We start from the raw sequence: 23,793 nt of genomic DNA, 5'->3' as shown, positions 1-23,793 counted from the left end.
AGACAAGAAGATAAGGCAAATATGTGAAGTTATAAGCAAAATAACTCCCGAGTGCACGTTAATCACATTCACAACGACAGATTAATGCCACTTATTTATCACGAGTCGGCCATGTGTCATTACCATGTGATCCCCACCCAGCCAATTCGCAAGAATAAAACACAGTCCCGAGAAGTGAGCAACTCGGCTCTGCGTTGAAGGCCACCGACTGTAACTTTATTTACTCATTGTTGCATAGCGCGCCGCGTTGAACGGCAATCGCGCGCACGTGGACAACACCACACTGCTGGACGTCTGTGAAAAAAGAGCCTTGTAGCTCATCGGATTCCTCCTGTACAAATCAACATTCCGATTCTGACCATTGTCGCTTGCGACGATTGCTGCAGCGAGACTGCACCGATCGGCTTAAATTTTCAGTTGGTCTGTGCAGGCATACTTACTTTCCCAAAGCTTCCCTTGCCAATAATTTTCAGGAAGTCGAAGTCTGTGGGTTTTGCCCTGCGGGGGGGAGGGGGGAGGAACGAAAGAGGGATGCATTTTTTTTTATTAAGTTGCCGTTGGAATTTACCGTAATTCTTAAACTCAACAAAGCAGCTGACGGGGCGTATTTTTTTGCAAGCCAAGCCATACATTTATTTATTAAATCCAGGAAAGTTCACTCTGAGTCTTAGGAATCCCGTTTCAGGAGGGTCCTGCATTTCTGTGTTTTTTTTAAAGATGCGGTTCAGCCATTTAATGAACGTTTATACACTTCGGGTGAGTGTAACCTTAAGTGAATCGATTTTACGTAAAACATTTTTTTGTTATTGTTTAACGTGTATCAGCATATGATTGGCACAGCATGCAATATTATGTACCCTCTGTTATTAATCCGTGTACTCACGGTATGTACCGTAACAGCCGCATGCAAAGCATATTTTGTTTGATGTTACGTAGCGAAGACATTTCTAGACGTTGCGCAATACAGCATTATGAAAATAAAGATTACACTGCAAATATGTACACCCAAAAACACACAAGAGTTTTTACAAATCCTACACCAAAGAGAGAAACGTTTTTTTTTAACGATGGGAGAGGGTTTTAAGTACAAACAATAAAGGAAGGGAAATTTAGACCATATGAGCAGAAAAGGAGAGACAGAGAGTGCCATCCCATCACACAGAGGGCTGCTTGCTGTAATAAATGTAGATATGAGATTGCAGACATGAGCCAGGGTGGAGGCCGTGCATATTGCTTATACAATAGCTGGCATGCACTTATATGACGATGCCGTGTGTGTGTGTGTGCGTGCAAGTGTGTGTTTCTTACTGTGGGTTGTGTGATGGACCGAGGTTGATAACTCTTGTTGAAATTTCCTGAAATAACAAAAAAAATCGCTGGGGTTGAATGGAGGTCACGAGACTGGAAATAGAATCAAATGAGACCACAGAAATGGAATGTCTGATTTTCTTTTTTTTAAACCAGGCTGTTTTAAAGATATGTGTAAGCTTCTCATTAAAATAAATAGTTTGCGCCAGTGGACAGTCTGAAGCTAATTAAATAGAACAGGTCGAAACGCCACGGACCCTCACAGGCCCATGCATTCCATTCCAATGTTGGTCACGGACTAATTTTTAAATGTGGCATTTAACACAGCGTGGCAATAATTATGTGTAACCATTGCTGGGAATCGAACTCCTAGTTTTTAATGGTACAGTGCACGTGATTCACCGCACCACACGGCGATGGAAGAGGCCTTCATCCGTGTCATCATAATCGTCATAATCATCATCGCCACGGCGTGCGTACATTGCAACGAAATAATATTTCAGTCGACGTACATCAGGCTTATCGATGTAGTTTTCGATGCATTTCGTCCTTGGTTCGCCAGAATCCAGGAACACTTGCACGTCCGTGCTGATGACAACAACAACAAACAACAAACAACGAAACACGACCAACACATGCAAAGTTTAATAACATAATCGGAAGAAAAAACCCTACAGCGATTTTTAACAACAACAAACAAACAAAAAAGGGTCACCCGAAGTACCTTTCCCAGCTCGCAGCAAAACGTGGCAAAGCCTCTGCGCGCCTGCACTGGTGACTACGGTATCTGGCACTACCCCCCCCTCCACACCACTCCCGCCACGTCGTCCCATTACCAAGCTGTCTTCGCACACGGACTGCAATTGCCGCTGCCTCTGCAGCCAAGAATGTCTGGCGGCTGGCGTGGGTGGCCGGCCACAGCCGCTGTGGGCACGAGTCCCTGGCATGGCCCCGTTCGCACGAGGGCACCCCGATATCTTATCCCCCTCCACCATCACCAGCGCCCCACCGGGCCTATTGCGACGACCCAAGAGAGCCTCTGTATTAGATCTGGAGGGGTTTCCCCCCCCCCCCTACCACCACCAAATCTAAAGGGCTGAGCAGAGTGGGGAGTGCGAATCAAAGTTCTCTCTCCCCCTCGCGGCGATTTAATGCGCGAACGGCAGCGGCTGAAGAGGTTTTTTTTTCCAACGAGGCGGCGGAAAAAAACTAAAACTAAAAAAAAAGTTACAAAAAAATCAGATATGACCGTGGGGGGCTCTCTCGCTGGTTGGTACGTAACTGCGGTTATTTGTGACTACCGCAAACTTTGACAACGGGGACGTTTACGTGATTCATAGTTACATTTGAGCGGCACGGCTCTGTACAATTGCCTCCTTATGCAAAAACTTGTTCCGCAATAGATCGGGAAGTGTATTTCATACACAGAGGATTCCACGCCGTGCAGTTTGGAGTACAGTGTACGCATGCTTGAATGATAGGTGGCTCTGCCGGTCATGCTGATGATAACTTGATGAGTGTGCAGTGGACAATGTGAATATACTAACAAATTAAATAAGTATTTTCATTACCCAAATCCCTATGATTGTTTTTTTGCACAAACAGGGTCCTATTATGTGCAGGGAATGCTCTCACTAGCAATACGTGGGAAACTAGAAGTGTGTGTTTTCGCAAGCCTGACTGCTGATGAGGCACAGAATGTCGAAACGGGCCCCAGAGTTTGCAATCCTCAACAAACAGTGCGACTTAACGTCAGTGGATGGCTAATAGGCAGACAGAGTGACCCTTTTCTTTGAAAAAAAAAAAGCTGTGGAGATACAGACCAGAAACTAATTTCACAACACTACATTTACTTAACGAATTTTAATTTGCACTGGTTGCTAACCCTAAGCCATAGAATGTAGGCCAATAATCTGGAAGGGACTGTCTATGAGGAAACATTAATTTCATTTATCAGGCTCCACAGTGTAACGTGCAAGTCTCCCTCGCTGTGTGATATGGAGAAGGGCCACTGCCCAAAACGTCGCCTGTCATTACACACTTCCCCCCGTTGAAGCTACACACTTTTATCCACGAAATGTTGTTGGGTTGGCTTTTTGAGGCACAGCTTGTGTGTGTTTGTGTGGTGAGGGGTGGTGGGGGTAGCCGGTAAGACTCGCGTCATTCCAGCATTTGCGTGCGGTGTGCGTGGAGACAGATAGAGAGGGACCAACTGGATATGGACGTTAACGGCGTTGCTTTATTTGAATGTTCCGTCGCCCTCCCGATGCCGTTCTGTGAACGCGACGGTCGGGGTGTGTGTTTTTTTATTTTAACTTGCCTCGTTGGGCGTTGAGGAACTCTGCGGTTTGTTTTTTTTTCACCGCGGGGGGAGAGGGCGGGAAAAGAAAACCCTCCCGTCGCGCTTTCACGCTGTTCCCGCCAAAATGTATACGGTGCCCAAGTTTGAACTCGACAGCAACGAACCAAAACAGCGCAATGAGAAAAAATAGTCAAAACCAAAAAATGCCGCTACGGAAGTTGGCGCTTATAATTATTCATCCAAGCCGGCGCTCACGCCAAACTCTGGAAACTTCGCAAACTCTAAATGTTGAGGGGCCGCGGGCGATGTTTCACCGGCACCTTAGTCACGGCCGCGTTACACTTCACAAGTCGCCTTCTCCGTCGCAAAGCCGTGAGACCGATGCACCCATCGGTCAATTCGTGGTGAATATTAATATCGCAGTGTAGCAGTTAGTAGATGTACTGAATCACGTGCGAATGAATCTGCGTGGTTTTTTTGTTGTTCTTCCTATGGGTTGCTTGCGAGGCCCCGTTGTGCTACCATTCACAATGTAACAACAAAGAGAAAAGGAATTGGGTACCGAATCAACTCGCGACATTTGAATCGTGGCATTGCATCGCACTTCTCGCGGGCTGTGGCTGGTGGAGCTGACGGAGGGCTGCGGGTAACTTCACCCCGAATTGGCACACAGCTCCAAAATGTTTACTGCTTAGCGCGCGTCAGAGTTTGGGCTCAACAAATTGTTCTTCGCACGTGAAACACCACGGGTGAAAACGTTTGCATTTTTAATCTGCACTTAATAAAACCAGCGCCACGGGTGGGACCGTGCCAGTGTGGCAAGCTTCTACGACAGTCAATCAATTCAAACTTTATCAAGGGGGGGTGGGCACAAACGCTGTATCACTTGCGCACACACGATCACCCGATCGCCAGGTCGTGCCAAATGTGGGTCTGTTATCTCAACTGCAATTGCTTTTCCTGCTCTCTCTCTCTCTCGAGATTGTGCATCAGCTTCCCGCGTAGCGCACGCAGCGACACCGAGGGTTTGTTTGCGAATCCAGTGGCTACGTACTCTTCGGGTTCTTTCGGTAAAGTTACGAAGGTAGGAGAATAAAATAAAAAAAATAATATATTGCGACGTTTCGATCGCAACACAAGCGGTCGTCCTCAGACGAAAAAAAACACAAAACGTCGTGATGTATTATTTCTTATTTTATTATATTTTGCTGCCTACGTGATTTTACCGAAGGAACCAAAGGATATAGGTTCCTGCAGGTCACGAAAGCTTCAAATCAAGATCCAATGGCTACGGTATCATCCTCGCTACGGTAGCGTAGCGGTAGCATAGCGAGGATGATACCGTAGCATTAGGTGCACCTGACGGTCCAGTTGGGGGCGCCACGGTGGTGAGATGTTAACTACCTCGCCTGGCATACAGGAGGTCGTGGGTTCGAACCCGACCCTGACGCCTGTTGTATATTTGGAGTTTGCGTGCTCTCCCCACTGTGATCGCGTGGATTTTTCTTCGGTTCCTCTGGTTTTTCCCATCCACATTTAGCATCAGCATGTGTTTCAGGTGTTTGGCTGCTATACATTTCCACATGATGAGTCAATTCGTTGAGCTATCATTTGTGGCCAGGTCGCTTCTGAAAAAGAGCTACATAGCTCAGTGGGCCTTACCTGGTGAAAATACAAAAATGTTTAGTTTTAGAGTTGTTATGTAACTCAGAATTATTGGTTAATGATGCCTGCCCGCCCCCTAACAGCTAAGTGGCATGAGCAACCAGAGTTTGACTTTGGGAATTCGGTTCATCTGCTGAGCTCCATCCATCTCTCTACCACATATCACGTGTCACTTGATGGTTTGAAATATAAAACCCGAGCTGCAAACAGCCACAAAACCGATTATAAGGTCTGCGTACAAATAATTACATTCGATGATTGTCCAATTTCCTACATTGGCAGGAGTGATACGTGCGCCGTACATGCTACACGCACGGCAAAAAATCGCTCATGAATCTCAATGTTTGTTGTGCACTTGAATAGTTGCTAACCATCTCCCAATGAACACTGCACACGTATTAGCGAGGAGTGCAGCTGTAATGGAAAAATAAACAACACTCGTGATCCAACTTCGACAAGTATTGCACTGCACTGCATTATTCAAATACTAACCTTTTCATTTAATCCTATCACTCAGCCTCACCCTAACGTTAGATCTCACCACAGTCAGCCTCAACTCTTAACATTTGCTCTGCCCCTAACACCGTAGCCTTTAGCGCAGCCTACGGCTAAATCGCCCGAAATGCCATGCCCAATCTCATAGGATCTCAGAACCTAAGCTGGCCTTGCGCGTCTTTAACATTTGGACCATTTGGCCACGTCCGCAGCGTTGCCACGTGCTGTAGGAGCTGCAGGGTGTGGCCGTGGTAAAAGGTCAAAGGGTGCGTGTGGAGGACCAGCGTCCGTGAGACTCACGGATCACACATTGGGCTGGAGGGCACCACCTTCTGTACGAGATCGTTTATTCCACTTCTGCGCTGCTTAACAAAGGCTGTGGGATGAAAGAGAACAGAGAGGGGGGGGGGAGGCGGTATGTTACTATTATTATTTTAAGGAGATATACAATGGTTTGATTTGGAAAGACCTAGGTAATTGGGAAATTACCTGATTAGATCACGGGACATTCACAGGCACCAAGTTAGTACATTTTAGGTGAAGCCAACCCTCATAACAGACGTACGCATTTAGGAAATGCATCGGTGCACTGCGGATGAGATGATGTACAAGACAGTGTATATGAACATGATATAATCAATGTATGACAGTCCATCACAGTCACAACCAGCGCATATTACATTTAGGTAAGTAAAGCAATACAATTCAAATGCAATTTGGATGTATAGAGCATGATAGATTAGTACCGCGCAGTGAAATGGTAAACGCGCAGCCATGCAATTGCTTATCCACACCACTGCTAGCGGAAGGGCCTCCACGATGACCTCTAGAGAGCCCCTCTGAAGGATAGTTGGCCTACTCTTCCACACGTGACCTACAGTTCGACTTACTTCGACAGTACACACAACCACTGATTCACGATGTGACACGTTTATGTCCTGTGTTGAACTACAAAGACAAAGGTCCCACATTTAGCGTTAATAGACTGTTTGGGCAAGTGCTGTTAATGAGCACCTACGAAGGACGGCAGAGCCCACGAGGGGGTGGGTGGCCAGCACCACGCTCCGAGTGGCTATCTGTACTCATTTGAGGCTGAGTTGACCTCAGGAGGCACCAGGACCGAGTCAGATAACCAAACCTGTTAACCACTTATCAGTGCCCCTACCTTATTAGAGACCAATTCAGACCTTATTGGTCACCCCGTGCCCCTTATAATTCTCAACGTTCATCCTACGAAGTCCCACCACAAGGGAGTGACACAAACAAATAGACAACATTTTTTTTTGTTCGCCCGTATTGAAACGGCTGTGCGCCGTATGGACCTGAAAACTCAATTTCTCTGTAACAAGAATGCGGGAGGTAAACCGTACGGGGAGTTGACAGCTGTGGATGATCGTCACCGGCGGCGTTGGCCGGAATCGAACTCAGCTCGGCGGATTTCGGAGCAGCAGCAGCAGCAACAGCAGCGCTTAACCGCTACGCCGACGCTCCGTTTGTGACACTCACAGATGACGACTTGGGCACCTTAGCTCCCGACACAAGCTCGCGATGCCTCCTTCAGTAAAACGCTCCACGGTCGAAGCCCCTGTCTCTGCTCGGGTAACCCGGCGCCTGCCAGGCATAGTCTCATTTCTAGATTTGAATAGTCTCGCCCAACTCTGTTCTCTTCGCATTCCTCTCAGCCGAGGCTGTATGAAACGGGTTTTGGAGAGCTCGCAAACGAAAGTAAATAAATACACGTTCACCCACCAGCCTCCTCCTCCTCCACCTCCTCCTCCAGACACGGAGGGACAAGGCAGACAGCGCAGCGGATGAAGTGGACAGTCCTCGCGTTAGAGCCGTGGCGCGGTCTAACGGAGCGATCATTCCTTTATTTGATTCTCTCCCACACTCCACCCACCCCTTACAATCATTTTCCACGACTACCTCCCTCCATCTACTCCATATGACGCCACCACCATCACCACCACCAACCACCGTACGATCGCGCTGCCGAGTTGGCAATGCGACACTCACTCTATTGCACAATGTTGGAAACGTGCCGGTCGGCTGACCGGCTTCACCGTATTCCATGTAAGAGCTGTCACCCCAGCACCCGCAGTCTTGCTATGCTAAAGCCAAGTGTGTAACGCTTCTGTGGCGCGTGATACAGAATGTACAACGTGGCACATTCAAGGCATTCGTATATGATGCCACGGTGTGTGTTGGTAGCATACTAGTGGAGCACGTTAATGCATACGATACACACGTGTGCGCGCAGGACACTTAGAATATACACGCGCGTGTATATATTGTATGCGTGACACAATCTCTTGACGGGGCTGCTAATTGCTCATCACCGATTACAATTATGCGCAAATACCATTCGTGTTATTATGCTTAGGCATACTGACCATGTGTAACAATTCAGAGAGAGATCGCTATATATTGTTTACATTTATCTTACGCGCACGGGCTACGCGCATCAACGACGACAACCCCCAGGTTTCGATCGCAGGTGGCCACGGCTCTCATCGGTGGCGAGCGATGATAACCCCCGGTACATCGTGAACCCAGCGTGCTGAAGTATGCTCGGCATCTGGCAAAGCGCAGCGGTGAGCGCTGCGCTGCGCTACGCCCCCGAGTTCCATTCCCGCTCACGGGGAGCAACACACCCATAAGGTGCGGTGTTGTAAACATCGCCACTGTGGAAGACAAAGGCGGCCGGGCGTGGTGCTGGCTACCCACCCCCCTCCCCCCACTCACAGGCGCTTGCTTCTCGCGAACAGCACTTGCCCCGAAAGTCTCTTACAGGCTACACGGTCGGGAGGGGGTGCGATCTTTTATCTGTGTACGTCCGTGAAGAGAAAGAGAGATGAGAGAGAGATGAGAGAGAGATGAGAGAGAGATGAGAGATGGCCAACGCACTGACCTGTCATAACGGTAAAGAGTCCTCGCATCTTGGAGTAGCTCAACCCTTCTCCGCTCTCCTTTTCGATCGTCATCGTCTTTGTGGCGAGCAGCTTCGTGGAGTCTTTTCTACGCGGGTCCTTCTGCGTCGGGTTCTTGTTGATTGTGGCGTAGGTGTCGAGCCCGTCAAATCGCTGTCAACTCGGCTTAGGTAAACTCGCGAGGCGGTCGGCACGCGTTTGAGCTCTCAAATTTCGCAGGCAGCGCTGTTGAGTCGCCTGCAGTATCGTCTATTAATAATATCCGATGATGGGCACGAATTACATTAACGACGCAACTTTTGAGTCACGTGAATGGTGTTTCTTCTAGCGGAGGGGATGGATGTATTTATATCTGCGCTGCAGTAAAGTAAAAAAAACACTATGAAAAAGAATCAAGCCGCTTGCTATGCGAGACGGCAGCGAGGTTCCCCCGTTGTTGTCTTGCGCGTCTGGTGCAGCAGGAGCGAGGCAAGCAGCGCAGCCGTCGTGCCAAGAAGCGATCCGTCAATGAATGAGCCGAGGGGAGGCTGCGCGGCTTACACCATGAGCACGGAGAGAGAGAGAGAGATGGGGGGAGGAGGATGGGTGGTGGTGCTTTCCACCAGAGCTGACGTCAAGCGGTCGAGAGGGGGTGGGGCCGGTGGACTGTTCCGACACGCAACATCTACCGTTCTCTCGCTCGCACATTACCTCCCCCACTCCCCTCCCATTCTAACCTCTCTCTCTCTCCTCCGTTCCCTCCCGCATCAAAGGCATCCCTCCCCCCCTTCTCCTCCCCCCCTTCTCCTCCCTCCCATCCCACCCTCTCCTCCCTCCCTCTCCTCCCAATCCTCCCTCCCATCCCTCCCCCGTATAGCATTTAACAGAATATTGGGGCAAATGCTGTTCGCGAGCATCTATGAAGGCCTGAACGGTACACGAGCGGGGTTGCGTTGGCCAGCACCTCGCCCGGCCGCCTTTGTCTCCCCAGTAGTGACGATGTTTACACACCGCACCAGGCGCTCATTTAAAGGCTGAGTCGACCTAAGGGGAATGCCCAGGGCCCGGTTCACATAATCGCCCGCTGGTGTTGGTGGCCGAGAGCGGGAATCGAACTCGGTCCGCCGGGTTCAATTGGGGGTGGGGGTGGGCGGGCTTGCGCTAACCACTACAACTACCGCTCCTCCATCGCACGCAGCCCTTTTCCATCACCTCCCCTCCCTGGACCCAACCACCCCAACCCACTCGCTCCCGTTCGCAGCCTTCAGCGTGAGCAGAACACCACGTTGCGCAGTGAACGGCCCCTTTTTTTCCGCGTGCCACGTTGACCGCGATAAGCCTCCTGAATCACCGGCCCGTTGTTCCCGTTAAATAACCATCGTCGTTGCCGACAGGCCCCTTTTCTGTGATGCGCCCCCCCCCCCAACCAACCAACCCCCGATAAATCCGGCTTCTCGAGCGCTCGGGAAGCACAACGCCTGCTGCCCCAACCAGCGCTCGCAATGCAACGCAGTGCGGAGAGGCGCCGGGTTCCATTCCGTCTCTCCTTGCCGGCATCGGAAGTTGAAGCGATGGTTGCCAATCGCTCACGTGTCTCTCCGTCTCTTTCTCCCCCACCCCCCGCCACCCGCTTCCACTGTCCACGCATTTGGAACAAAACAAACTGAAAGGGGGGTGCGTGTGTGGTGGGGTAAAGCGTGGGTACTCACATTTCTTCCAAGACGTCTGGCCGGTATGGAAGAGTAGGCCGAATACCTTCGCGAGAGAGAGGGGGGGGGGATTTCCAGAGCTCCCTTCTAACGGAGGCTCTTCCGTGAACAAGTTATTGCAAGGACGCACCTTTCTTCTTTGGTCAAGTGTTGACACACACACGCAAACATACTTGAATCACATTCGTCATGAGCACTGCCTCACAACAGACAAATTAATATATAATGACGCATATTGCCTGACGTTTCGGGTAACGGCCTTTCATCAGAGCATCGAGCGAGAGCAGGGAGATTGCCTTGCTGTTGGAGACCGCGCGCTACACTGGGTTTTGTTACACGGTTCACCAATGAACACTTGTAGATAAGTGTCAATCTTTTCAGTGGACACGAGCGTACGCATAAACTCTACCAGTGTAAATAAGAACGATGATTGTAATTCCCAGCCATCTGTAAAATCCACTTCGAGATGAACAACGTCCCCCACGCCCCAAGTTCGGTAAGTGAGGGTAGTTTGACCATACTTCACCATTCTGGTCAGTGTGGATCGGCGAATGGAGAGCCTTTAGGACTGGTTCAGAATGTCAGCACGTGGTTTTGGGAATATAACTCACACTGCTAGCGCCCTCGTCCACAGTGCCACTGCCACAATGATAGTTCACAGAAGTTGTCTTCATTGCAAGGCCCACGTGCTACTGGCGGCCTCTGGTGGCCTTTAGTGCGGCCCCCTGATGGTGCGCCCCCCCCCCCCCCCCGACAAGACACAAGGAGCCCCCCATCATCATCGTAGGCTGTCAAACTCTCATGGTTTCACTTGGTGTGGCAGCCCTCACACTGATGATGTCTTATTGGCGAAAATCGCCCCCCCCACCTCTCCCCATGAAAATGAGTGAAGAACGTTGCTTTACATTGAGTAAAATAATTATCAATTGTTCCTGAGTGAAATTATCATTTTTTTCCTGAGTGAAATTATCAACTGTTTCTGAGCTAAATAATATCAATTGTTCTTGAGTGAAATTATAATTTGTTCCTGAGTTAAATTGTATCAATTGTTCTTGAGTGAAATTATAATTTGTTCCTGAGTTAAATTTTATCAATTGTTCCTGAGTGAAATTATCATTTGTTCCTGAGTTAAATTATATCAATTGTTCCTGATAAACTCCATCATCAACGGAATGATCACCCTAATGCTGTAGGCCCTCGCGATACCACAGAAGCTGTTTCCCGTGTTCATCCATACCTATTGTTGCCATTTCAAAAGCTGTGACCGAGTCTGTCTCAACGACAGCAGTTACACAAATCCTTGGCATGCACATCACGTACAAGAGGCTTAATTAATTAAGAAAATATCAAGTCAAACCTATTTATACTATTTCCTGGCTAATTTTACCGAGAAAGTAAATCTATTATTCCGACTGCGGTAAACCAATGAAGTACATCATACTCAAAAAATAAATGGTGTTTCCCTACTCAATACAGTAGTCCATAGGTCTGTGTTCTTAGGTGAAGATGATCGTTTAGCCTTGTTGGTTAAACACAGCCTGTTAAATTGATAACATTTTATTTTTCTAGATTTAAAGCTTTCGTGACTGCAAGGATCCATACTCTTTGGTTCTATTCGGTAAAGTCACGTAGGTAAAAAATAAAACAACAAAAATCACCTGATGAAGGCCGCTTGTGTTGTGGCCGAAACGTCGTGATTTTTGTTGTTTTATTTTTTTACCTACGTGACTTTACCGAATAAAACCAAAGAGTAATTTATTTTTCGTGCTCCTAACTTTACTGGCAACTGCCAATCAATGGAAACCATCCTCAAATGTTTAACTTTTGAGCATACATTTTGTTATATGGCGTCAAACATGTATTTCTCATGTACGTGTTACGTGCGCGAGAGTTCAACCGGGTTAACAGTTGGCTAATGCAAATGGTCACGTAACTGACCCATTGACTCATCGTTAAATACACAAGTCCCTGGATTGCGTGAAGGAAAAACAATAGTTTGCCCAACAACTTTTCGTTGTTGATTCCATTTGTGAACTCATAACCAAGGCCTCCCCAACCCCCCCCCCCCCCCAAGGCGCCCACAACAATGGCAGTCGGTGTGTTCATCACTGTGTGTACATTGCCTGTGATGTCACCAAAGACGTGGTAAAGTCTATTTCAAAACCGTGACCTCTCTCTTCTCTATCTCGCTGACGGCTGCGTGTGCGCATATCCGTTTGACAGGTGTAGAATGTTACGAATGAAAAGGCTGAAGTGAACTTTAGACGTAGGCCTCAATGACCGCCCGCACCTCCCCCTCCCCCATCAATTGCTTGAGATTTGTAGGGGAAAAAAATGTCACAGCAGGCTATAAGTAGATTTTGTAGAGCATTAGTCTGTTGGCCTCATCTGAGTCAACTTAGCTTATTTTAAGCCGAGTCTACCAAAGAGAGGGTGGGCGTCCTGGTCAGACTCAAGGTCCCATATCAAGTTTCAAGTTGATTTTGTTTCACCAGGTGAGAAATCACGAGGTCAGGATGATTCTGGTTTGCAAGAGTGACTTGGGGGGCAGTAGAGGGGCATGATGAATGCTGCTGCTGTGTGTTACACTGCCAATTGAGTCATTAGCGGGCAATTTTATAATTTGGCAAATTTGGACCCTGACCACCTCCAGAACACAATGGCCTACTCTAGCGAATGACGTGGGCGAGTCTTTAACGTCCACTGTAAATCAGACGCCGGGCATTATTACGGCTATTACACTCGAGGTAATAACCATAATAATGGCTCTGCCTGGGTGGTTGGTTGGAGCTTTTGACTCAGAATTGAAAAAAAATATGTGTTGAAGACAAGCCCACATTCGCGGGTCGAGTCATGGACGCCGCTTGTGGGAAGTCGGCAGAGGTTTGCCCTATGGAAGAGACTGCTCACCGCCATGGAAAAGTGGACTCTCCACCACTGGCCGGTTCAGGGCCGCCAACGCAGATGCTTGCAGAAGGAAGGCACGTTCATTTTTTTTTACACTTAAACGATCACGGAATTGGCCAAACATCCCCAATGCAGGGCCCTCTTGAGGGCGAAAGAGTCTTGAGACTCAGTAAGGGTTATCTAGATAAAGGACATTATTATAGCGTGTATTATTATTTACTTTGTATGGAAGGGGATTTGACATGGGCGGTAGATGTTGGTTAAGATCACAGACTCTGTGAGTCTGCACGCTCATCTGCACACACATTCATTCTATGTACGCACGTAAGCACCCGCTCTCCCTCTACAGCTCCCTGCCTCCCTCCCTCCCTCCCACGCGATCATACCGGAACATTCCACAAATAAACCCCACTGCGTGTTTGACCAACATGTGTTGCGTTTTGAATAAACACTCGTCGCTAAACAATGATTTTCCCTTTTTGCAGGAGAGAAGATGCCGCAAATTAAAAAAAACGTACGAGTAAAATATAATCACCATGCCAGGCATGTATGCTTGGAAATTCACTGACAAATACCAACCCCCACTCACCGCACCCATCATTAACACCGCTTCGTAGCAGATAATTTATAATAGGCTGACATTTCGGGCAATGATCCTACTTCAGCACAAAATAAATAAGCAGAAGAGTCGCAATTCCATCACGTGTCTGCCACTCCACGCAAACGTGTTTTTTTTTTTTAACACATCACACAGCCACACACACCGCCTTCTGGGAGCGTGTGATTTCAGCAGCGTTGGTTTATTCAACACAAACAAAAAATCTGGGTCGGTTTCGGCATTTCGTGTCTCATCAGCAGAGCCATGCGTCATAGGCGAAGTTCGACTTCTATATTTTGGGGGGGGGGGCGGGGGCAGCGGTTCGCTTTGTCCCTCACATTAGGAATCGCGGGTGCATGTTATTAATAATTATTTACATCTTAATTGTAAACTGAAAATAAATTAATAAAGATGTTCGGTTTCGGGGGTGGGAGCATTGCCCCCCCCCGTGCCCCCCCCCCCCCCCCGCCAACTCCGCCCATGGCCAGCCTTGTTTCAACCAATACTGGTGACCTGCTTCTTCCATACTGCAAGGCGACATTTTGCAATGCTATGTCTGTGTGGATATCGAGGATATTAATCCATTCGATCACCTCTGTGGGGGCTCGGTGGCCGCCGGGGATATTGCCCGCTCATCGGCGGTGCAGGGGGCAGTGTGGGATCAATGTGGGCGCCACGGTGGCGAGATGTTAACTACCTCGCCTGGTATACAGAAGGTCCTGGGTTCAATCCCGACCTGACGTCGGCTGTATTGTTGGAGTTTGCGTGTCTCTCTCGTGGTGGTCGCGTGGATTTTTCTCCGGGTCCTTTCTGGGTTTTTCCTCCACATTTAGAATCAACGTCACGCGTTTAGAGTATTTGGCTGCTATACATTTTGACATGATCAGCTGCATTATCATTTGTGGCCAGGTCGCTTCAGTGGGCCTTACCTGGTAAAATAAAAATAGTTTAGTACGTTTTTTTTATGTCACCAATCGATCAATCCAAGATTTGTAACGCGCCGAAGCTGAGACGGAAGTGCGGATGGCAAAGAGAAAATGTTGAACTAAAATTAAACTAAACGACTCTGGCGAGGGTGTTGTGGGGATGATCTGGCTCTGGTGACCGCAGTCACATTCCTGTGAACTGCCAGATGTGTAGAGGCAAGGACCCTCTCTGTTGGAACTACAAGTTGAAGCGAGAGCTGAGAGATGGGCTGACTTGTAGCTGAGAGATTTCACTTTACATTGGGGCCTCTGGGAAAGTTTATGAATGTACTGTCTTTTGGATTGAACTGACATGTGAGCAGTTATATTTAATACACTTTGTTTAAGAAACCCATTAAAACAAAAAAAAATATATACACGTATTCACTCATATACATTCCAAGTAAAAAAATCTATTGCGTTCTGATTAATATATATGTGAATATAACCAGTGGCGGCGCGAGGCATGAGCAAACTAATCACAAGCATAGGGCCCCAAGAAACTCAAGCGACCTCAGACTCATTAAAAAATAGAGGCGAACCAAATATCAGCTCGATTTCAGATCCTAATCATTATAACAAGCTAACTAGCGTGCGGAAGGCAATCCATCTTTCTCGTCTATATCGTTCCACGATCTCTCGTTCAACTAACTTAATCTGTCCACACCTGTCTCATTTCAACTGCGTCTCCATCGTAGTCTGTATCTCTCCACTCTCATCTCGCTGCGCCTCTATCGCTTGCCTACATGGCTTCTGTTTTCTCACGAGTAGTTTGTAATCGATAGGAAGGGGTGAGGGGAATGGCGTGGTGGGATGTGGTGGGATGGGAGTTGGGGGGGGGGGAGGCGCTGGGAGGTTTGGGTGGCCGAAATGAATTCCTGTTTAGGACCTCAAAGTCAGCATCAACAATGAATGCACCACAAGGGAAACCTCACTGAGCCGAGATATTCATTTTCAAGGTTACTTGTTGCAAACGACAATGTCTGTGTATAGTCTTTGGGATAAATGGAATAATTACCCGGAGAAAACCCACGCAAATCTGAGCACGTTTTATAATGCTGCATCAAAATTGTAAACATTCTACACGTAATGTATTCATGAGTAAGCAGTCGTGCTTATTTTCAGCCGGAGCAGTCCAGAAGGAATGCTGTTCTGGGAATCATTTTTTTGGGCAACCAGCCACATTCATCGCAGCTAATCATCACGACAGTTATCGTGTCCTCACATGCATTGTATGGATACTGGGTTACAATGCCATAGGATTGGACACTCTCTGTTTCATCTACTCCCCTCCGGCAGAAGGCTAAGGTCCATTAGGACCAAAACCTCACGCCACAAAAACAGTTTCTTCCCATCCGCTGCTGGCCGCTTAAACAAGGCCTAGGACTTACACTGACTTTAACATTTTATCTACAAAATGACACCTTGCCATATTTACACTATGTTACCCTATTTGTATTTTTTATTTATTTTAAGATTGTATCTTATAGCTATTTTATATTCTATATTTATTCAATTTTATATACTTTAGCCCCTTGGTGTTAGTAAGACTTTGAACACTTATTATAGTAAGACTTGTTTACCACTTATTTAAGATTTTAGATTTCTATATGTTGAATGTATGCACCATCCTGCCAAAGTAAATTCCGTGTCTGTGTGAACTTTCATGGCGAATAAAACCCTTTCTGATTCTGATTCTGATAGATAAGCCATGCCTCGTAAAATATATATATTTTTTTTATGGCAAAGCCTGGCGCCGACAATATCGAGTTTTTAAATCAAGTCCTGGGAGTGATTAAACGCTGAGAGACGGCTCTTTACGCGCGCGCTACCTCTCATCACTCGACGCTACTTCACGGGTGCTAATGAATGATCGAACCCCGGCGCTATGAGAATTTCCACACAGTGGCGCAGCCTCCGTATTGCGAAGTGGAAAACAGCTTCGGTTAAATTCCACTCCTCCTCTGACGCAACGGGTTATAGTACATGCTCGCGTGTACCGTCTGCCGATGTGAATGTTTTAAATAAACCTTACTTTAAAAAAAATTGTGACGTTGTAGAAAATTTAATGGGGGGGGGGGGGGGGGGTCACGAGACATCTTGATCACCCTGTACAACACATTTGTTTTTGTCTCTCTATATATCGAAACTCATTTCTTTAGAACTGCTTTTTGTGTTTAGTTTACCGTCCATCCCCCGCACCTCCGATTAGCGCGGCCGGATAAGTACGGTGTGAAAGAAGTTCACCATGCAAGCTTAATTAATGGCACAGAGGCTCTGGTGAGAACTGGCCAAGTCTGTCATTCACTTTACGTTTCGTGGCGAGGCTCAGTTGTTGCACTGGGCTGTCCAGCTCTCGGGTTTTTTTTTAATTCTCATATCCAACTGTAAAGGTCATATATGCTTCAATACATCTCAAATATTGGTTTCTAATAATTGGGACTCACACTGTTTAGGAATAGCTAACGTACGGCTTTAGGAATAGCTAACGTACGGCGTAGGGTCAACACGAAGCCTGCGATAAATTCCCATGCTGACATTGGGAATTTGGATCAGGAAGCGCGTTAACAAGGAGCCGTAAACGTGAAACCATCGCTTTGTTGTCGAAGCAATGAGCAGGCCGCCTGCTTTGACAAGCAATGCCCTCTGGGTTCCCCTATAGTGTAGAGAATTCTTCGCGAGTTCTAGCTCAGTGTTGAGTGGTACATTTTATTGCCCTTGATTGCCCAGGAAAGCCTCACTTGGTGTAGTCCAGGTGGTTCCTGCCTATTTTTTTTTACAATAAATGGGGCGATGATCGCTATGTATAATCCCGATTTAGTTTTTTTTTCTACAATAACCCTCCACCACCCGACAGAGCCAATCAAATCAAGTAGTCACGTGGGGGCAAATGTGCCGATTGATTTGTTTTTTTTTCTTCAGCAGAACCGGAGGAGGATGAGGAAAGTTGAGAAGCAAGCAAAACTTTTATACAATTTTGTTCTACGACGTCTCGCTGGGGATCAGCTATTAACAAGAGCTCAGCTCTCGTGTGAATTTGTCGGCAGCGTTCATTTGCAGAACAAACAAAAAACTTTCCCATCGGTTGATGTTTTCCGCAACCGCAGCTTCGAACGCACAGATTTTTTGTCTTAATTTACAAACACGGTTAAAAGATCAGAATTGTACGCAGCGCAATAAGCTTCTAAAACCACCGCTGTAGGTATGCGTTCACCTTTGTTACGTACAGCTCTCCGATGGTGCGTGTCCGCGTTGGCAGTGACGTCCGACGTTTCGCTCCACGGTGCCCGGCGCTTTTTCAGGAGCCGAACCTTACTCAGCAACTGAAGCTCCCGGCACGTGAAGCGGAACGTCGGACCTCGTGCCGAACAGCGGCACGCGGTACAACGATGGAAACGCGTCGGAGAGGCGAGAGCATCGGTAAGTGTAACGGGGCAGACTCTCTTCAATCGAAATACAAATGCGGTGTGGCCTCATGTCTCGTCTTACACGCGAATCGTACCGGAACACGCCGTGCCGAAACAATGGGCCGCATTTACCCGACGGCGAGGCAGCGCGTCGTCGGCAGAGGGGAGAGGAAAGGGCTTACGTCTCGTTCGTCCGAAGGTCACCTTGATCCACACGGTAGTTACACCTTGTGTGCTGTCAGTACAGGTGAAGTGGCGAGGGGGGTGGAGGGTGGAGGAGGAAGGGGGGTGGGGAAGCGGGGGGTGTCGGGGTCAGGAGCAGTCCAGATGTCACTCGCCACTTTGACCAACGACGGTGGACCCGAACTCGGTCCACCGGGTTACCCGCTAACCACGACGGCGGTCCGACCTCTGCCTTCGCCGCAGTACAAACACCGACGAACAGCAACGCGTGGTCCGTGTCGCAGTTTCTCCGTGGCGGTCGAAGCCACGGGACGAACTCTCAGTCGCGGTATGGGTGAGCTGGCGGCGTGGGGTGGGGAGCGGGTGGTGGTGATGTCGTTAAGGGTGAGCGAGCTCGCGTACCTGCGAGGGGTGAGCGCTCGAGGTGCCGCGTCCGCCTGCATCGGAGGCGCCGAAGTCTCCGTCGCCGTCTCTGCCGCGCGGCGATCGAAGGGTCTGTGCGCTCGAGCCGTGCGACGAACCCTGGCACGGCGTTACCCGCGGGGTCATAAAACGCGCCGTGGTCAGATCCGCGTTGCCTATTAACCCGCACGCCTCGCGAGAAGCTTTGAGAGGCAGTGCGGGGTGCCCTTTGGCAACGCGTTACGCGAAAAAAATCAGTGCGATCGCGGCTAAAAAAAACCAAACAAACTATGGACCACGTAGTGAACCCGCAGGGACACTTGGGAAATTGCACAGAGATGCGTTAGAGACAAGCCACGGTTGTGATATTGTGGCCATGCATCCCGCGAATATTGACTAAATTGGAAACCACTGTAGCCTCTGTTCTTTAAACAGAGAAACAGCAAACCTGCGCAAACTCCTCTCGCTCTTGAAGCCCTTTCAGGGCAAAGCAGATCTCGTACATTGACATTCAGCTCCTGAACATATTGCTTTCATGCGCAAGACAATCCGAGTGTATTGTGCAACGTTTTGTAGGCGTATAATTCGCTTAACTTTGTACCCGTAAAAAAAATATATAAGCAGAAAGGAACTCGCTCATAACTTTGGGCATGCTATAAATTGGCTCATTTTCAGCCCAACAAACCAGGCTGGTTGGGGAGACAGGCAGGCAGAGGGCAAAGCTAATTACTCGGGGAGGCTTCTCGTCAGTTGCTTGGGTTTGTTTCGATTTTAATAATTGATTTTGCTGTTGGAGTCTGACCACGGCTGGCTCCGTCCTGTTCGCTGCCGGCGCCCGAGGGGGGAAACGGAGAGGAGTGGGGGTGGCGCCCTTCAGCATCTGGGGGATTTACGCCCACATCCCGTGAGACGGGAGACGCAGACGAAACAGCAGTCCCCTCGCAGCATTGTTTGTCTATATATACACGCAGTGCAGTTACTTCTTAGAACAATGGGCTGGAGCGGTGGGGCATTGGTTAGCACACTGCACTGTGACCCCCCCCCCCCCTGCTCGTCTTCCACACGCTCCCTCGCCACTTGAACAGCCCAAAAGAATGATCATTCAGCCAAGGTGAAGTATAGCGAAATAAAAACCCCACGGGTCCAAGATAGAGGGCTTGTACCTGTCTTTCGTTTTTCTTCAGGTCATCTTGGTCTACCCAACGGTATTAAAAGTGTGGCCGTAAATTATTATGATGATTATTATTATTAGTAGGCAATGGGGGGTTGACTCAGCCCATTATCCTTCCGGGGTTAATAAAATATATACCGATTTGTGGAAAAGTCAACAGTAGTTATTCCTATGGATGAAATAGATACTAATAAAAATTAGTTTTACTTATAGATTTAAGAACATTCCATGATGGAGTGGTGGCTTATTAGTTTAACGTAATGCGCCAGGAACCCTGCAAACCTGAGTTGGATGCCGGAGCACGGCTAACATCGATGGCGATTGATATCGGAACCGGTCCTGCCCCCACCCCACCCCCGCCACTCCAACCTGCACTCACCAGAATGGTGAAGTATGGTCAAACAATCCCCATAACCAACACGTAGGGCACGGGGAGGCATTCATCGAGCAGTGAATGGACAAAGAGCTGTTCAGTTAGTAATCCACATTGACCGATAATGAACGTTCATTTTGTACAGACAATAGCACTCTTTGACCGCACGTGTGTACAATAGTACTCCTATAGAGACCTCATACATACAATAGTACCTTTATAGAGACCTCATATATACAATAGTACCATTATAGAGACCTAATATATACAATAGTACCTTTATAGAGACCTCATATACTATAGAACTCTTATAGAGACGCCACGTGTACTATAGTACTCTTATAGAGACCTCACGTATACTATACTACTCTTGTAGAGACGTCACGTGTACTATAGTACTATTATAGAGACGTCACGTGTACTATAGTACTCTTGTAGAGACTTCACGTGTACTATAGTACTCTTGTAGAGACGTCACGTGTACTATAGTACTATTATAGAGACTTCACGTGTACTATAGTACTCTTATAGAGACGTCACGTGTATTATACTACTCTTATAGAGACGTCACGTGTACTATACTACTATTGTAGAGACTTCACGTGTACTATATTACTATTGTAGAGACGTTACGTGTACTCTAGTACTCTTATAGAGACGTCACGTGTACTATAGTACTATTCTAGAGACTTCACGTGTACTATACTACTATTGTAGAGACTACAAGTGTACTATACTACTATTGTAGAGACTTCACGTGTACTATACTACTATTGTAGAGACTTCACGTGTACTATACTACTATTGTAGAGACTTCACGTGTACTATAGTACTCTTGTAGAGACTTCACGTGTACTATACTACTATTGTAGAGACTTCACGTGTACTATACTACTATTGTAGAGACTTCACGTGTACTATACTACTATTGTAGAGACTTCACCTCTACTATAGTACTCTTGTAGAGACTTCACGTGTACTATAGAACTCTTGTAGAGACTTCACGTATACTATAGTACTCTTGTAGAGACGTCACGTGTACTATACTTCTATTCTAGAGACGTCACGTGTACTACACTACTCTTGTAGAGACGTCACGTGTACTACACTACTCTTATAGAGACGTCACGTGTACTATAGTCTTTAATCGAGACTTCACGTGTACTATAGTACTATTGTAGAGACGTCACGTGTACTATACTACTATTGTAGAGACGTCACGTGTACTACACTACTATTTTAGAGACTTCACGTGTACTATAGTACTATTGTAGAGACGTCACGTGTACTATAGTACTATTATAGAGACGTCACGTGTACTACACTACTCTTATAGAGACGTCACGTGTACTATAGTACTCTTGTAGAGACGTCACGTGTACTACACTACTCTTGTAGAGACGTCACGTGTACTATAGTACTCTCTTAGAGACTTCACGTGTACTATACTACTATCGTAGAGACGTCACGTGTACTATACTACTCTAATAGAGACGTCACGTGTACTATAGTACTCTTGTTGAGACGTCACGTGTACTATAGTACTATTGTAGAGACGTCACGTGTACTATACTACTATTGTAGAGACGTCACGTGTACTATAGTACTCTTTTAGAGACTTCACCTATACAATAGTACCATTATAGAGACCTCACGTGTACAATAGTACTATTGTAGAGACGTCACGTGTACTATACTACTATTATAGAGACGTCACGTGTACTATAGTACTCTTGTAGAGACTTCACGTGTACTATAGTACTATTATAGAGACGTCACGTGTACTACACTACTCTTATAGAGACGTCACGTGTACTATAGTACTCTTGTAGAGGCGTCACGTGTACTACACTACTCTTGTAGAGACGTCACGTGTACTATAGTACTCTCTTAGAGACTTCACGTGTACTATACTACTATCGTAGAGACGTCACGTGTACTATACTACTCTAATAGAGACGTCACGTGTACTATACTACTATTATAGAGACGTCACGTGTACTATAGTACTCTTGTAGAGACTTCACGTGTACTATAGTACTATTATAGAGACGTCACGTGTACTACACTACTCTTATAGAGACGTCACGTGTACTATAGTACTCTTGTAGAGGCGTCACGTGTACTACACTACTCTTGTAGAGACGTCACGTGTACTATAGTACTCTCTTAGAGACTTCACGTGTACTATACTACTATCGTAGAGACGTCACGTGTACTATACTACTCTAATAGAGACGTCACGTGTACTATACTACTATTATAGAGACGTCACGTGTACTATAGTACTCTTGTAGAGACTTCACGTGTACTATATTACTCTTGTTGAGACTTCACGTGTACTATACTACTCTTGTAGAGACTTCACGTGTACTATAGTACTTTTGTAGAGACTTCACGTGTACTATACTACTATTGTAGAGACGTCACGTGTTCTATAGTACTATTATAGAGACGTCACGTGTACTATAGTACTATTGTAGAGACGTCACGTGTACTATAGTACTCTTGTAGAGACTTCACGTGTACTATAGTACTATTGTAGAGACGTCACGTGTACTATAGTACTATTCTAGAGACTTCACGTGTACTATACTACTATTGTAGAGACTACAAGTGTACTATACTACTATTGTAGAGACTTCACGTGTACTATACTACTATTGTAGAGACTTCACGTGTACTATAGTACTCTTGTAGAGACTTCACGTGTACTACACTACTATTTTAGAGACTTCACGTGTACTATAGTACTACTGTAGAGACGTCACGTGTACTATAGTACTATTATAGAGACGTCACGTGTACTACACTACTCTTATAGAGACGTCACGTGTACTATAGTACTCTTGTAGAGGCGTCACGTGTACTACACTACTCTTGTAGAGACGTCACGTGTACTATAGTACTCTCTTAGAGACTTCACGTGTACTATACTACTATCGTAGAGACGTCACGTGTACTATACTACTCTAATAGAGACGTCACGTGTACTATACTACTATTATAGAGACGTCACGTGTACTATAGTACTCTTGTAGAGACTTCACGTGTACTATAGTACTATTATAGAGACGTCACGTGTACTACACTACTCTTATAGAGACGTCACGTGTACTATAGTACTCTTGTAGAGGCGTCACGTGTACTACACTACTCTTGTAGAGACGTCACGTGTACTATAGTACTCTCTTAGAGACTTCACGTGTACTATACTACTATCGTAGAGACGTCACGTGTACTATACTACTCTAATAGAGACGTCACGTGTACTATACTACTATTATAGAGACGTCACGTGTACTATAGTACTCTTGTAGAGACTTCACGTGTACTATATTACTCTTGTTGAGACTTCACGTGTACTATACTACTCTTGTAGAGACTTCACGTGTACTA

General features: G+C 46.9%; 1 protein-coding gene across 3 annotated transcripts in view; it reads right to left on the bottom strand.

Moving 5' to 3' along the window:
- The window catches only part of LOC116945231 (serine/threonine-protein kinase Sgk1-A-like), a 34,024-nt gene extending 15,147 nt beyond the window's left edge, over positions 1 to 18,877 (bottom strand). The window contains exons 1-5 of one of the 3 annotated variants that reach the window (XM_076068984.1): positions 18,851 to 18,877; positions 6,071 to 6,146; positions 1,821 to 1,896; positions 1,309 to 1,355; positions 441 to 498 (exon numbers count right to left, since the gene is read on the bottom strand). In XM_076068984.1, coding sequence (XP_075925099.1) covers positions 441 to 498; positions 1,309 to 1,355; positions 1,821 to 1,896; positions 6,071 to 6,081 — 192 coding nt within the window. In that variant the 5' untranslated portion in view covers positions 6,082 to 6,146; positions 18,851 to 18,877. Of the gene's footprint in view, positions 1 to 440; positions 499 to 1,308; positions 1,356 to 1,820; positions 1,897 to 6,070; positions 6,147 to 7,276; positions 7,509 to 8,681; positions 9,285 to 18,850 lie in introns of those variants that run through there. The other 2 variants (XM_032959538.2, XM_032959540.2) reach the window with 2 other exon arrangements.
- Positions 18,878 to 23,793: the final 4,916 nt, after the last annotated feature.

Source organism: Petromyzon marinus, chromosome 23 (assembly GCF_048934315.1).
Source record: "Petromyzon marinus isolate PM22_M1 ecotype Great Lakes invasive population chromosome 23, UKy_Petmar_22M1.pri1.0, whole genome shotgun sequence".
Lineage (NCBI taxonomy): Eukaryota > Metazoa > Chordata > Hyperoartia > Petromyzontiformes > Petromyzontidae > Petromyzon > Petromyzon marinus.
This window is presented reverse-complemented; position numbering and strand designations above follow the sequence as displayed.